The sequence below is a fragment of the Schistosoma mansoni genome (assembly GCF_000237925.1).
Source record: "Schistosoma mansoni, WGS project CABG00000000 data, supercontig 0235, strain Puerto Rico, whole genome shotgun sequence".
Lineage (NCBI taxonomy): Eukaryota > Metazoa > Platyhelminthes > Trematoda > Strigeidida > Schistosomatidae > Schistosoma > Schistosoma mansoni.
Genome location: NW_017386099.1, coordinates 248364 through 265051, shown reverse-complemented (window position 1 = coordinate 265051; position 16688 = coordinate 248364). Strand labels below are relative to the sequence as shown.

Here is a 16688-nt window from a genome sequence, read left to right as displayed (position 1 = left end):
TAGCAGTGCATACAGTTGGGTTTCCATTCGTGATGTTGACTGTAAATGTATGTCTATTAATTGTGTTGATCATTTGGTTATTGTCCCTTTGTTGCACACTGTTATGTAATTGTATTTCCTTTAATTTCCTGTTATGTTATATTTAGTCTCCAATCAATAAGTACGTAATCCTTAAGACACAAAGCAAAAGTAAGTTCGTGATTGCAGCGGGAATTTGGGTGATTGGAGAAAAACGCTGTCTGTATCCGAGGGAGAACATTAATCTTCATCTGCAAAACAATGACCTACCTGAAGAAAATTGGTCTATGTTCAAGTGCAGTGTTGTCCACAAATGCTGTTAGTTACAGACATGCAAATTATCGCTTCTTGTAGAAAGTCTCAAATCTGCCAATGAATTGTTGGCAGCGCTGCAAGTGTGCTATGCTACTAATGAGAACTCTTCGCCCGACGACAATACGTTGCCCTTAAACACAGATAAGCAAAAGAGGTCAGTTCAATAATCTTACTTACATTTCGTAGAAGTGCATTAAAACGTAAAGAAAGTTTTCTTTACAATTCCGTGGACATGGATGTCGCAGAGATGCAGGCGTCCAATATCCAAAACTTCGGATGTTTGAGAAGGTTGTCTCTCCCATTGCCAAGTAAGTATCTTTCATTTGGACATGTCTATTAAGCAGTTCGACACAATTAGACACCTCGCCCTCCACGTCCGAGGATAAAAATCTAATTGCTCAGTAAGTCATCCCTACGATCTACTTCTATTTTTCAGATTTGAAAGAATGTATACTTTGCAGCTTAAAATGTTAGCAAGCTTGAGTGAAGTGAATACAAATATAAAGCTGGTGCTCTCAAGGTTCACTGACCGCGAAGATCCGCGTCAATTTGACTGTGGACTATCCAGCCAACAGTTCCCTTTGTCATCTGAAGAGGAACTGGGAACTTTGGACGCTTGTCTAGAGCAAAAAGACGTGAGGGACAGATTTGTAAGCACACAACATGATTTTTATCCTTCATTCCTATTACAGATGGCCATGTTGACACGTTTAATGGATGATGATCCTAAAACCTCCATGCGATATATTCTGTCCTACATCATGAAACCTGAAATCGCCATTAATTTCACGTTACTGGGTACTTCATCAAAACGAGCGATTCAGAAGTGCAGGTTTTACGGCTGCGTACGAAGCAAGATAAATAAGGTTTTTAAACTTCAGGTGCACTGACTAATCGATTCCTGTCGTCATCTGTCAACGAGAAAGACCTTGCGAAACTATATGACATGGCGACGCAAAGTTATTTCCACGACATGAGAGACAAAGTACAGAAGCGTCATCGACGGAACAAAGAACACGTATGTACGGCTTTAAAGTGATTACTGTTTTTGCATTATCTATAGGTACAGTCTTCCGTGTTCAAGGATATAACCGTAAGTTCAGCTTCAAGTACCTTGTTGTGCAAAACCAGTTTCCTAGATTTAGTAACGTTTTTCTTCATCACATTTTAGAATTCACAAGAATTGTTTGACTCTCCATAGTCCAATAGGCCTGGTGGAAAGAATGAATACGTGAAATGCCTGGTCCGTGACAATGGCAATTACATAAGGAGCATTGATACTCTACCATCTGCCAACTGCTCATAACTTTGTACATTGATGAACTTTTTGTTTTCAATAAAAATTTGGAAATTATACCATATTTAACGTACTTTACATTATTCGTGTGCTGTGTTGTGGGAATGAAAGCGAACACAGGAGGTGGTTGCGGTAAACGCATCAGTGTGTATGTAGTGGAAAAGTAGACAATGTAGCGGATATTTAGGCTAATAATCGGCAAGTCGTCGGATGTTTAGGGTAAAAGTCGGAAATTCCTCGGATATTTAGGGTGGAAATCGGAAATTCCTCGGATATTTAGGGGAAAAGTCGGCTATTCCTCGGATATTTAAGGGAAAAGTCGGCTATTCGTCCGATATTTAGGGTGAAAATCGGAAATTCCTCGGATATTTAAGGGAAAAGTCGGCTATTCGTCGGATATTTAGGGGAAAAATCGGAAATTTAGCGACATTTGAAAAACAGAGCGACAGAAAGGGGAAATTCCGCTTTATTTCCCCCGGACAGGCGAAAAAGCAGACATTTTGGCGCATTTCCCCTTTATTAATGACTTATTTTCCAACGCATTTTCCGCTTTATTTCCCGTTTGTTAGCCTTTATTTCCCCTTTATTGGTTGTTTGGGGACCTAAACATTCACATCAAGAAAGTCAAGTTCCCGCGCTATTGTTGACCACCATTTGTAAGACAATTATACATCGGTAACCGAAACAATCCGAAAATTAAAGTCCTACCTTCAGCAATAACTGACTCCACAACTAGTGTAAAACTTCCTACTCGAAAATTACGTCCAACAGCAGCAAGATGTGGTCCTTGATGATTACCAAGATTGTTATATGATGCAAATCCTTCATCAGAATCCCCTTGGGCAAGACGTGCAAGTATTTTTTTCATTCCTGGCAGAAATAAATCCCGATAAGAGTAAGCCAATCCAACCACCGCACATGTTCCTCTGTGACTTAAAACGAGCAAACAGCTGATAACTATTTACCGATCAGAAGATCAAGGTCGTATTTTCAATGCCTTGTTCAATGGTAATAATTGCCTCAACCACTATCTGAAATACTCATAATTTGCAAAAAAAACCTTAAGAACCGAAGAAATGATTACTTAGCGAGGCACTAGGCTGCGATAAAATTCGCCTAGGTATTCAACATGTTTGTGACATGCTAGTATAAACCTAAGGATTCCTTTACCCTCGCTTGTCGAGGTTAATGTTTAGTGATGAAATTTTTCTTCATGAAGATTACCTCCTAACCCTATGACTCTCTTATTATGATACATTGATTCTCGCCATGCGATACTCAACGCATGCCATTCGGCCTGAGAAACGCGGCACAAACATTTCAAAGACTCATTGATAACCTTATTTGAGATAAGCCATTTGCACTGGGGTATATAGGCGATTTGTTAATTGCCAGTCTCGATTTACAACCACACGAACAGCATATGAGAGCAGTGTTGAAACAATTGAATGAAAATGGAATGAACATACATCAAGGTAAGTGCGTTTTCGGTGTTCGAGCTCTAGAATTTCTCGGCCACACAATAAGCCAAGAATAGGTTACACCGATCAAAGAAGAAGTGGACACCATCAGACAATACCCCGTACCTAGTTCTCTAGCACAACTAAGAAGTTTTCTAGGTCTTATTAACTTTAATCAATGATTCATGCCCGGTTGTGCAAATTTAATGCAGATTCCCTTGAGGGAAAACCAAAATAATTCAGGCTGACTTCTAAGGCTGTTGATGCTATTGAACAGCTAAGGGATAAACTGGCTCAATTATCTACGTTGATGCATCCGAATGATCCTTCCTTGCTTGCTTGGATGGTGCACGCGTCGGACAAAGCAGTAGATGGTAACCTCAACCAACTGATTAAGAACGCCTGGATGCAAACTGTTTTCTTTTCAAACAGACTCACTCCAGCAGAGACAAGATATTCTACCTTCGGATGAGAACTTCTTGCGATCTACCTAACCATTAAGCATTTGCGACAGATGTTGAAAGGCAGGGATTTCATTGATTTTGCGGGTCACAAACCACTGACTAATGCACCAAAAGCGAGTGCCGATAAATACTCATCTCAAGAAGTACGACAACTTGACTGTATATCACAGTTCACTAGTGATATCCGATATGTCGAAGGTCGGGAAAGTCAGGCAGCAGATGCATTATCTTGACTAGAAATGAACATGATGCAGCAGTCAATAGTAAACTTCGAGACCTTGAGGGACAAACAAAAAGAAGATCAGGAATTACGAAACCCACTTACAAAAAGCAACTCAAGTTTCAAAACGCAACCAGTTGCTTTGGCTTATTGACGGTATTCTGATTTAATGTGACACGGCCAAATTAATGCCACGAACTTTTGTCCATAAAGGTAATAACTTCCGTTCTTTGTCTCATAATGTCTGAAAACCTTCGATTAAACTAATCAATGCCAGATATATATGTCCGAATCTACGAAAGGATGTACATAAATGGGTTAGGGAGTGTTCGGCGTGTCAAGAGTCAAAAGTTAATCACTACACTAATTCACCCATCGGCGTTTTCTTACAACCAGATGCGTGATTTCCTCATGTGCATATCGACTTAGTCGGTCCTTTACTGCGTTCGAATGGTTTGAATCATTTGTTTATATGTATGGATCGATTCACGAGATTCCATGTAGCCATACGGATAACGGACGTCACAGCCGAAACAGTGGCCAAAATCTTCATGAAGAGCCGAGTGACTATTTTCGGTACACCTATAACAATAAAGAGGGATAGAGGAGCATAATTTGGATCTGAACTATTTAACAACTCAGCTAAACTTATACGCTCTGATAGAATACATTGCACTGCATATCACCCTCGGGCTAATGGGATGGTAGAACGTCTCCACCTACAACTAAAGGCTAGTCTTATATCACACTCAAACTCCAGTCAGTGGACAGAATTCCTACCATTAATTATGTAGGGAATACGAACAGCTGTCGAAAGTGACTCACAGTATTCAGCACTGGAACTAGTTTTCCGAACGACTCTGAGGCTACCGGGTGAGTTTATTAACCCTCATACTGACAATAAAAAGCTTGATTTAGAAAATTACGTAGATCAACTACGGGACCATATATCCAAACTCATACAAAGTAATACTGGTTAACAATCACGAGACACAACACAGCTTAGCCCTCCATTCGAAGGTCCTTTCAAAGTTACCTCAAGGAAATCTAAATGTCTTGTGATAGAAAAACAGGGAAACATCGACTCCGGAAGTATTGATAGTCTAAAACCGGCTTATCTAGCTCATGAACCACCATATGTGTTGTTAGACCGTTTGCCTGACAAGACAATCACGGAATCGACAAGTAAAAACGAGACTCCTACACAAGTGGCTAAAAAGTGTAGATGGGTACAGCCGATTATTCAGTCAAGAATATCCACAGTTTTTACTGCAACCTAAGATTTAACCACGTATCTACTAAGATCTTGTGTTTATTTAACTAAAAAACCTTTTTCTCATACGGTTTCAACTATTCTATTTAATTAACAAAAACATTACCAAACAATTATTAGTCCGAAATATTATCCTACCCACACCTCAGATCTTTCGTTTTTGATGTATGAGCGTTATATTCATTTTTCAAAATACTGAATACATAATCTATTTATCCGTAGACAAACGCTGGGTAATATAGGGCGAAAATATATCAAAAAGGGTAAGTCATAAAAGGACGAAGAATCCTCGATTGAGATGAGTGATATGAGCAGACTTCGCCTGCCGAATTAATCATTTTCTTAGATTTCTACACAATGAACCCTCACAATAACGAAAAATCCCAAAAGCAATCCAGGAGAGTTTCATCCTTTTTCTTTCCTGGTTAGTTTACGATGTTTTTAGTACTTCTTAACTTAGATATACAAATTTTTCCCTTAGACTGACTGTATACATTTCATACGAGTCACTCACTCAAGGAGTCTCTCTGATGCCGTTTCAAGGAACAATGGAAGGTGTGAGAACCGGGAGAAGTGCTGACATAGCTTCAGATCACCGCCTGGTGGTTGCCATGATGAAACTGAAGCTAAAGAAACACTGGACAACTGGACAAACAGCATTATAAATGTTTAATACAACTTTCATTCCAGATACTGACAAACTCAACCAATTCAAAATAGCTCTCAATAACAGATCCTTAACTGTAAGATCCATTTAGAAAGTTTTGTGTGTGAAAGCCCCCCCCACGCATACATTTGCAGCTTTTTCTCATTGGTTTCTTTAGTTATACATTTTATTAGTCTTTTTGATGCCATTTGAGATTGTGATGTTACATCTTACAATGGTTTTTTCTCATTTTTTCTTTCGCTTTCACTGAGTTTCTATGTTTCTTCCTGAACCGTATCTATGTTGTTTTAGCTGATATTTAATCTTGGCGGCAGCCATATTGATTATTCTGTCTTCGATTGTGTTTCTTGCGTTTACTGAGATCGTGCATTTTGCTTTTGAACTGAAGCATTTTCCCAGAATTGGAAACACTTTGTGTTATTAAGCAACAAACTCTAATCTTTTGAACAATTTTTTACTTGATCTATCCAGAAAGGACAGAATAACACTTATTTTTCGGTGTGTTGGGTAATTTTCTTATATTCCTTATCAATTTGTCTGTTTATTGTAATTTAGATCGATTATTGAAGGGAAGATTATTCGTTGAATAACTGAATGGTAATATTTGTTTAGGTAATAATGCACATATGTATTTGTAATGAAATTTAGAACCGTTATTTCCCCAATCACCTAGTTCTGATTTCTAAGGGGAAATAGTGCGTATCTTATTGCTCGGCAAAACCTTAGTTTGGATTTTACAAAACCTTACAACATCTACTCAAAAAAGAAGAAACTAATACGTATAACAACTATATAATGATCAAAGGAGCACAAACTTCAACGTGTCAGGATGTCCTGGGCCACAACAAGCATCATCATAAGGATTGGATCTCTATTGAAACCCTAGACAACCTTCAAGAAACGAAGAACATGAAGACAGCAATTAACAACGGCTGAACAAGAACAGAGAAAGTCAATGCACCAACTGAATACACAGAAGTAAACAAGCAAAGGAAAAGGAGCATTAGAGTCGACATACAGAAATACATGGGAAACCTAGCAACGACATCTGAAAAAGCTGCAAGAGAAGGATATAAAATAACTACGTGATACAACAAAGAAACTGATAGTGAAATATAGAAAACCAGAAAGATTGGCCAAGGACAAACAAGGCAAGTCAATCACTGAGGTTCGAGAATAGAGGAACAGATGAGTAGAACACTTCGAAGAATTCGAGAATGGACCAGCCCCATTGAATCAACAGGATATCGAGACAGCACCTACAGACATTCCTATACACGTCACTCTCATCAACGACCGAAGAAATCAAGATGGCCATCAGTCAAAACAGTGAAACGGAATTCATAAAACGGACTACACTACACAGTCGTTCATGGAGGACAGCTGACAGACGAATTCCAAGTGAGAATCGGAGTAAGACAAGCCTGCTGATCCTCTCCCTTTCTCTTTCTTATAGTGGTTGACTGGACTATGAAGACCTCGACATCTGAGGGGAAGCACGGAATACAATGGACAGCTTGGATGCAACTTCTCAGACGACCTGGCCTTTCTATCTCATACATATCAACAAATGCAGGTCAGGACAACCAGTGTGGCAGAAGCCTTTTCATCAGTAGACCTCAACGTACACAAGGGAAAAGCAAGATCCTCAAACATAACACCAACCCAATCACACTTGATGAAGGAGCTCTGGAGGGGGTGGAGGATATATGTATGTAAGATATATGGTCATAAATCTTAAGGTGTTTAAATATAACTCACTGAAGTTCACACTGTTCATTCTAAAGTAATCTTATGAAACTAAATACATTTTTGACCGTAATCACAATGGGCTAGATAGCGAAGTAAGATTGTCTGATATTCTTTTCCTTAGCTTGTTATCGGTAAACCCCTTAATGATTGTTATATGCATTACGTACGCCCTTTTGAAAATGTTATTGGACAGCGATAAAACTATCCAATCAGTTCATTGACCGAAATGTTTCTCCGAATTTAAAACACGTGTACCCCACAGTCTGGTGTGTTAGTACACAGAGTCTTATGCAAGTCGTTTACACAATAACTTGGGATTTCCTGTCTGAATATGATGTTTGTGCAATTAGTGACATCATACCACGCTAACCACTTGGTGAAGAAACCCTGGATGAAGTGGAAATGTTCTCGTCTTGGACATGGGAGAGAACAACCTAGCTTCCCGCTGAAGACGAACTAAGCATAAGAACGTGATAGAAAGTAGGAAAACCAGGAATATATCCATATCACCAATCAGAAGCCATATCAGTGGCAGCAGAGGGAAAACTACAATGAATGTTTATTTGGATTAACTAGAAGCTCATATGGAATGTCAAGTGAAGATGTTTGAACAGTCACAAATCAGAATCATGGAAGTCCTTATGCAGAAAAAATGCCTGTCCCAGCAAAACCCCCGCTTCTGGTGAATTCTAGGTAATGATTCAGTCATCGCCGCAATCCGTGAATCTAATTTCGGTGGTGTAACAAGTGATGCTTTTGACTGTTCGCACAAGAAATATTGATTTCTACAGACTGGTTGACGCCTCAAAAGTCGGAATACTTTAGAGAAAACTTGACATAACGGAACATGAACTCAACAGTCACTTTTACTCCTAAGAACGCACGGTAATTTTGTTTTGATGAAACAATTAAAACCCTGTCTCGAATCTTTGGAGAAAATTCATCTCCATTTAACATCTGTTATCAGTGCTTCAAGATAATGAAGGGACCAGATGACTGGATGAAATATGCGGGAACTGTGGACCGAGACTATGAGAGGTTTAAAAATCATCGTTGTACTACTGTTAGGGATGTTAGATCCCCAGAACTCACTAAGTAAATACCTTATTTATGTAATTTTATTTTGAACTTTTGAATTTCTTTGTTTCCAAGTCAAAAGCTCTCTTTTCACCCTCATGTCGTATTTCCAACTTGGGAAAATATTAACCACCATTGGTCCGTTGTGTGTTTTAGTGTGCTGTTTTGTAGCGCTTCCCAAGAATAGTTTTATGTTGTATATATACGTTTAATTTGTGCCCATCCAATCACTTGTGTTTCCGGCTGCTTGCGAAATATATTTATTCTCCGTTCGGGCTTCGACTTCTCTCTCTAGTCAGCGGATCTAGGACGCATCAGAATAGCTAGCTTATTGGTCTTTGGTCACAAGTATTTCTTCCATTCACAGACTAGGTGAACGCTTAATTGCTTCAAACATAGCAGCTACGTGTCCCAGAAAAGAACACAAAGAAAGTCATTGCAAAATCCTAAAATGCCATCAACCGAATGTGTATTCTAAAAGATTCAAGCCCCAGACAGCCAAAGTAACGGTTGCTCTTAACAAAACTGACTACCATAGCCGTACAAAGTATATTTCTCTCAAGATTATTGAGTGTGATGGCCGCTTACAGTTTGACGTTATAAATATGTTATAAATATGTTTTAAATAAGGTCACAATAATTGTAACTTAGGAATATAAAAATCCAACATTATTTCGTGGGAGAAGATAAAGTCAGAAAATTTGAAGTCAGGATCTAAACTTGCAGTCTTCAGGAAAGGGGAGATGATATGATGGGAAGAAAAGTCAAAATTAGATCGATTTACTCACTATGATTTTTATTCAACATTACTTCTGTTTTAATTCAATGTGATGATTACTCAGTGGAGTATATGTTTTGTTTTCCCGTATGATATTTCATTCTCTATAACATACGACACCCTTGTATTAAATTACCATGAGTTATGCTCAGCAAGACATGCAGTATATGATTTGTCATAACTATATTTTTCCTGTATGTGATTTTATGATACGTAATAATCAAAATGGATGTACAATCATTGTATAAATAAGTGTATTTTCAACTGGGGTCGTCGTCGTGTTCTGGGGTTAATGAATCTTCACTTGTATCAGTCTTTGTGTTCTTATTTTTGGTTCGTGGAAATTGCAGTGGTACTAAGTTTTTCGAGTATAAGTGATAAGCGACTAGACATAATAGTCAGGGAGGACCAGACATAACAAAGTAGCGTTCAGTCCAGAAGATATATCAGAAAAGACATTGAAATTGGACAGGACATACATTACGAAAATCACACTGCATCACGTGCCAAGCGCTAAATTGGAATTTTGAAGGGAAACGGAAAAAAAGGAAGGCCTAAGAATAAACTGCGACAAGAATTGGAATCAGACATCAAAAGGGTTAATAGCAGCTGGAAAAAACTGGGGAGGGCTACTCAGGACAGGTTTGAATGGAGAATTTTGGTGGGTGGCCTATGCTTCTCCACGTGGGATAACAGGCGTAAGTAAGCAAGCAAGTATTTTATGGTCAAACGCAAATTAAATCAATCTATTCTCATTTTCAGCTACCTGTTGACTATGAAGACCTGGTTGAAATTAACTCAGATATTATATTTTCTTACCTGTGAACGTATATTTATGTTAGTATATAGTGAAACATAAATCCTCAAAATTAGCTTTATGAGTCTTGGACGTTGATACCAACCCTCTAAATCCTTCTGGACACACCCGTGGATCAAGGCACCTGGACGTGCATTGAGAACGTGTTTGGGTACGCCCTGCTTCGAATAACTTACAACTAGTTAGTTTAGATTGGATACAACTGGACATATCCACCACTAGTTATAATTTTTGCTCTCCCTCCATTTTCTACTTCTGGTTTTATCAGGTTTTTGATCTTTGTATAAGAAGAGGTTAAAGGCATCAGCATTGATAAAAGCCACATACTCGTGATCTATTACAATACCACTTGATTACTGATCTTGCGGGTTTCTGATTATTTGGCTTCAGGGATAGTTATTAAAACAATTAAATAGAAATTAAGTCCAAAGCCATAGGTGTTCTGGGTGATACAAGTCATAACTACGATAATAACTTTTAAAGACTATTACTGGAAAGCCACAATACTTAGGAGACCAAAACAACTTCCATCAAACTATGGACCTGTCGGCCTCACAAGTGTCATAGTTAGAATTATGAAAAGAATAGTCAAAAAGACCATGATGACATTCGTGGAAACCAACACTTACTAAACAGTGAAAAACATAGTTTCAGAGCAGGTTTATTTTGCACAACAAATTTCCTCATAGCAAGTGAGCAATGGGTAGAGGGTCTAGACAACGGAAAATCAGTGGATGTTGTCTACATAGACTTCATCAAAGAGTTTGATAAGGTGCCGACAAATAGACTGCTCTTGAAGCTGGAAAATTCAGAAGTTGCCGGACTGAACCTAAAATGGCTCAAGGATTTCCTGGTAGTTCGTAGACAAAAAGTAAGAATAAATTCGAAATGCTCCACCTGGAGACCAGTACTTAGTGGAGTACCGCAAGGTTCTATCATAGGTCTTTTACTTTTATTACTGTGTGTAAATGATCTACCAAGTATAGTTGAGTCCCTAGTGTTATTATAAGCTGATGGTGTAAAAAACTGGCGAGACATAACAGGGAACACAGATTCATGCTTACTTCAGGCAGACCTAAATATTCTGATTAGCTGGTCTAAAAAATGGCTGATGCCTATCAACTCGGCCGAGTGTGTCAACATGCACCTTGTGGATAAAAACGTAAATAGGTACAGAATAGAGGAAGCGCCTGTACCCATGGTCCGGTCTCACAACCCACGGCCGGGAGATTGTAGCTAAGGGGTTTAAAAACCTATGAGTTTTAAGACGGACATTCAGTACATTAGATACTACCATGTTCACAACAGTATACACAACCTTAGTGAAAACTAAGTTTGGAAACTACATTCAGGCTGCAACCTCCTGTTTAAAAAGTGACTCGGACATCGTGAAAAAGTACAGACGTCGGCTACCTGTATAATTCCTGACTTCTGTGATTTATCATACAAAGAGCGGTTTGAAAAGCTTGTAGCTGTAAATAATTCCCCAAAATCAATAGCTCATTAAGTGTTCGACATTGGATGCTGACCACGTTGTTTAAGTGGACTTGTTTAGCTGAAGGCTTTCGGTCATGCATCCGTACCAGATCACGTTGCAATACGGCGTGGGACACAGCTCCTACGTTCATTAGCCAGCTTATAGTAAAGGTTCCTCGATATATTGGTAACGAATCAAATATATCTTTCCTGCCTCTTCTCGTCTGACTTCTGGTTTCTATTTGACTGGGAACGATCGAATATAGAAGGTGCTACTGGTAGTTAGTTGTAAAACTAGAACATCCGTTGCATCCTCAGTGGTGAACCCGACGTGATCTTGTACACCAAGCCAATATACTGTGAGTTTGTTCCATTTTGGAATATTATTATCCATTGTTATTCTTTATTTGAATTTTATATATTGTGATATGCTTTTTTTCGCGAATTTTTTTCCCGGATATATTTTATTTAGACATTTTTCGTTATCTATATTACTATGATGGAACACTCTCCTAAGGTTCTTAAGTTTAAGTCTATTCCCCCTATTTCGATTCAGTTAACGCCATTTTGGCCCGACAATATCGAGTCCTGGTTCTGCTATGCAGAAGCCGATTTTTGCATGCACGGAATCACGGACTCGCGCACACGTTTCCTCGCGGTGGTTAAGGCGTTACCGCGCGAGTTTAACAGGTACGTAACACCTAGTATGTTTACTAGTGATGTTCCCGAACCTTACGAAACGCTTAAGCTATCGATTTTAAAACGAGGAGACCTAACTGATCGACAACGGTTAGACCAACTCCTTAACAATATCGACTTGCAACATGGTTCTGCGACGGACATGTTGCTTAGAATGAGAGAAGTCATCGGCCAACGAACTTTCGATGATGGCCTATTTAGACAACTTTTCTTGTCTAAACTCCCTCAACAGGTGCAGGCAGTGCTTGTTTCATTTCAAAACAATGCCATAGATGAACTAGCTGCATCTGCCGATCAAATCTTGGAAATCACCAAATTTTCTAAGGTCGAGGCTTTTTCCATCAAAGAAAAACCCCAATCGACCTCGACTGACATGGCCGAACTATGTCACACGCTTACAAGATATCTCAGAGTTCGTAATGACCGTAGTCGGTCAAAATCCTCACGTAGGAGCGTTTCACGTAAGAGATCTGTCTCTCGACCACGAGAGACAGACAACCCCGACTGGTGCTGGTATCACAACCAGTACGGTAAATCCTCTAGAAATTGCAGGAAGCCCTGCAATTATCCGACCCCGAAATCGAGTGACACGAAAAACAGTTCGGGAAACTTCCCAGCCGGCACGCATTAACGGCAACCGTAGCCGGCGAACACAGCCGTCTGTTATACGTCACAGATGTGACTAATAAAGTTCGCTACCTCGTCGACACTGGCGCAGAAGTTAGCGTTCTTCCAGCAAATCCCGACGACAAACTTAGCGAGTCTGTTTTAAGTTTACAGGCGGCAAACGGAAAGCCGATCGCTACTTACGGTAAAAGGTACGTCTACCTTAACGTGGGTTTACGCAAACCCATACACTGGATTTTCGTTGTTGCAGATGTCTCTATGCCAATCATTGGTATAGATCTGTTACAACACCACAATCTACTCATCGACACACGCTCACGGAGGTTAATAGACGGAAACACTAAGTTATCTGTTTGCGTAACTCCTTGTTCTGGTTGCAGGTTATCCCCAGTCACGATTAAACACACCATAGACCCCTTGTACCAATCAGTACTCGACAAATACCCCGGGATATACCAATCACAATCGAAATTGCCTTGTGTAACCAGCAATGTTACACATCACATCTCGACTACAGGACCACCTGTATTTTCGAAAGCCCGTCGACTCGCTCCCGAAAAACTTAGGTTAGCCAAAAACGAATTCGAGCATATGATAGACTTAGGTATAATTCGACCATCGAATAGTCCATGGTCATCCCCATTGCACATGGTCCCTAAAAAGGACAGCAATGATTGGCGGCCAACTGGTGATTATCGGCGTCTGAATGCTAAAACTATTCCCGATCGTTACCCGTTGCCTCATATTCACGATTTGACAGCTACCTTGAAAGGTACAACTGTCTTTTCAAAAATCGACTTGGTTAAGGCTTATAACCAAATCCCGATGGCACCTGACGACATTCCTAAAACCGCCATCATCACTCCTTTCGGTCTTTACGAATTCTTGCGAATGCCTTTTGGTTTAAGAAATGAGGCTCAAACCTTCCAAAGGTTTATAGACGACGTCTTTCGAGGTTTCAACTTCGTACATGCGTATGTTGATGACTGTCTAATAGCAAGTCCAGACAGAGAATCGTATCTCAAGCATCTGGACATTGTTTTCGATCAACTCCAAAGGCATGGCATTACTGTCAACATTCAGAAATGCCAAATCGGGACTAACTCCTTAGACTTCTTAGGACACACTATTGATGCCCAAGGCATCCGACTCCTTAGGAGCAAAGTGGCGGCCATTCTGGATTACCCAGAACCGACCACGATCAAGCACTTACAAACTTTTAACGGACTTGTAAGTTTCTATAGACGGTTCATACCCAAATGCGCATCTCTTATGAAACCGTTAACCGATCAGCTTCGTGGAAATGCGAATTCAATTAGTTTAGACGACATAGCCCGTAAAGCATTCTCCACAGTTAAGGGACACATCGCTAAAGCAACCCTGCTTGCTCATCAGGACACTCAAGCGCCCATTAGTATCACCGTAGACGCATCCGACTCAGCAATCGGAGGAGTCTTACAACAATGGGTTAACAACTCGTGGCAACCTCTAGGATTTTTCTCGAGACGGTTGTTAGACGCGGAATCTAGGTATAGCACGTTCGGTAGGGAACTCCTAGCTATGTATTGTGCTGTACGGCATTTCCAACATTCCACCGAAGGAAGAGAACTCACGCTTTTTACCGACCACAAACCTCTTACCTTCTCCTTAAGTTCATCTTCAGACAAGTACTCACCGCGAGAGTCTCGACAACTCGACTACATTTCGCAGTTTACTTCAGACATACAACACATTTCTGGAGCCAACAATGTAGTCGCAGACGCCTTGTCTCGAATAAGTTCCTTGAACAATTTCCAAGGAATCGACCTTCTTAAACTCGCTCAGCTTCAAAAAGAAGACATTGATCTTCAGCATGAGTTATCCTCGACAACTCTTAAACTACGTATTAAGCAGATGGGAACAGGTAAGGAAACCTTACTTTGCGACACATCTACAGGTAGGGATCGTCCAATAGTACCAAAACATTATCGACGCAACGTCTTCAATACGTTGCACAATCTTTCTCATCCAGGTGCTCGTGCAACAGTCAAACTTATAGCCGAACGCTTTTGTTGGCCTGGCATGAATAATGACGTGAGGGAGTGGGCACCCTCCTGTGTAAGCTGCCAGAAATCTAAGGTCATAAGACACAACAAATGTCCCTTAGGCTCTTTCAAAACCCCTGACGCTCGTTTCGACCACGTCCATCTAGATTTGGTAGGACCCTTAACCGACTCGGACGGATACTCATATCTCCTAACATGCGTAAACCGTTTTACTCGATGGCCAGAAGCAGTACCGATTAAGGACATTACTGCTGAAACCGTGGCCCGCGCTTTCGTCGAACGATGGGTAGCAAATTTCGGCTGCCCTTCAACCATCACTACAGACCGCGGACGCCAGTTCGAATCTGGACTTTTCCGTTGTCTGACCTCACTATTAGGAATCACGCGCTTCCGGACAACCGCCTACCACCCACAAGCAAACGGGTTGGTAGAACGTTTTCATAGACAACTTAAAGCTTCATTATCAGCCGCAAACGTTTCACAGTGGACAGACGCTCTTCCACTCGTCTTGCTAGGTATCCGCAACGCAGTTAAAGCTGACATTGGATACACGGCATCTCAACTCGTTTACGGAACGACACTCCGACTCCCAGGAGAATTCGTGGATCCTTCAGCTTCTTCATTGAACATGGATCTAAACTCTTACACGAGTAGGCTTACAAACGCTATGCGTTCAGTTAAACCTGCTCACACTCGACCTCAATCAACTGATGTTTTCGTTCAACCCGAATTACGACATAGTACACACGTCTTCCTTCGTCGAGACTCACATCGACGACCCCTCGAATCAGCTTACGAAGGACCCTTCAAAGTTCTTCAACGCGAACCTAAGTACTATGTAGTCGATAAGAACGGTACGAACGATAGCATCAGTATCGATCGACTCAAAGCAGCGTACTTAGAAGGAAACCCTAGTTACGTCGATTTTCCTTCGGTACAAGCAAACGACACGGCTCCTACACTCGTAGTACTGTACACGACAGCCGACACACAACTTGATACTTCGTCAACGTCGATAGATAAACCTAAAACAACGCGTTCTGGAAGACGAGTGAGATTTCCAGAACATCTTAACGAATATTGCACGTAGGACATAAGCTTTATCTTGAATTACCCTTTCATAGTTTATTACAAAAATTTTTTTTTAATATGCTCATTTTGTTTGTTTGTATAAAAAACAAAACAAAAAAAACAAAACATTTTTATTTTTCTTGAGCGTATATACATTTTTTTTATATATAAAAAAAACCCAAAAAAAAAACTTTTTTCCGATCGCTTTTACACTGTTTGTAAGTGTATTAGTTTATTTTTTTTCCGCTCATCTTGTGTCCTTACGCAAGTACGAGTGTATTTTTCGACATGCACTCACACGTTTTATTTTTCCTCTTTTCCAGGACGGCTGGAAAAGAACGATGAAGTTTCGCAAGGAACCGAAATTTTCATTGTACTTTATTTCTTTATTGCTATGTTGTACATTTTGGTCCCATAGTTTAAGGAAAGATGATCAGACGCTGCTAAACGAAGCAAGCTATCAGAAGAGTGTTTACCAACGACAAACTCGTTGGGTTTAAACTTCTGGCTGGTCACGTCTTAGGGGCATCGCTACTCCACTAGGGGGGGAGTGATCTGTAGCTGTAAATAATTCCCCAAAATCAATAGCTCATTAAGTGTTCGACATTGGATGCTGACCACGTTGTTTAAGT

General features: G+C 40.2%; 1 protein-coding gene across 1 annotated transcript; it reads right to left on the bottom strand.

Moving 5' to 3' along the window:
* Window positions 1-2267: 2267 nt before the first annotated feature.
* Smp_087430 (hypothetical protein) lies at window positions 2268-2498 on the bottom strand (the record flags this gene model as incomplete). The annotated part of the gene is made up of 1 exon (XM_018792638.1): window positions 2268-2498. The coding sequence occupies one exon, from the start codon at window positions 2496-2498 to the stop codon at window positions 2268-2270; it is 231 nt and encodes a 76-aa protein (XP_018644369.1).
* Window positions 2499-16688: the final 14190 nt, after the last annotated feature.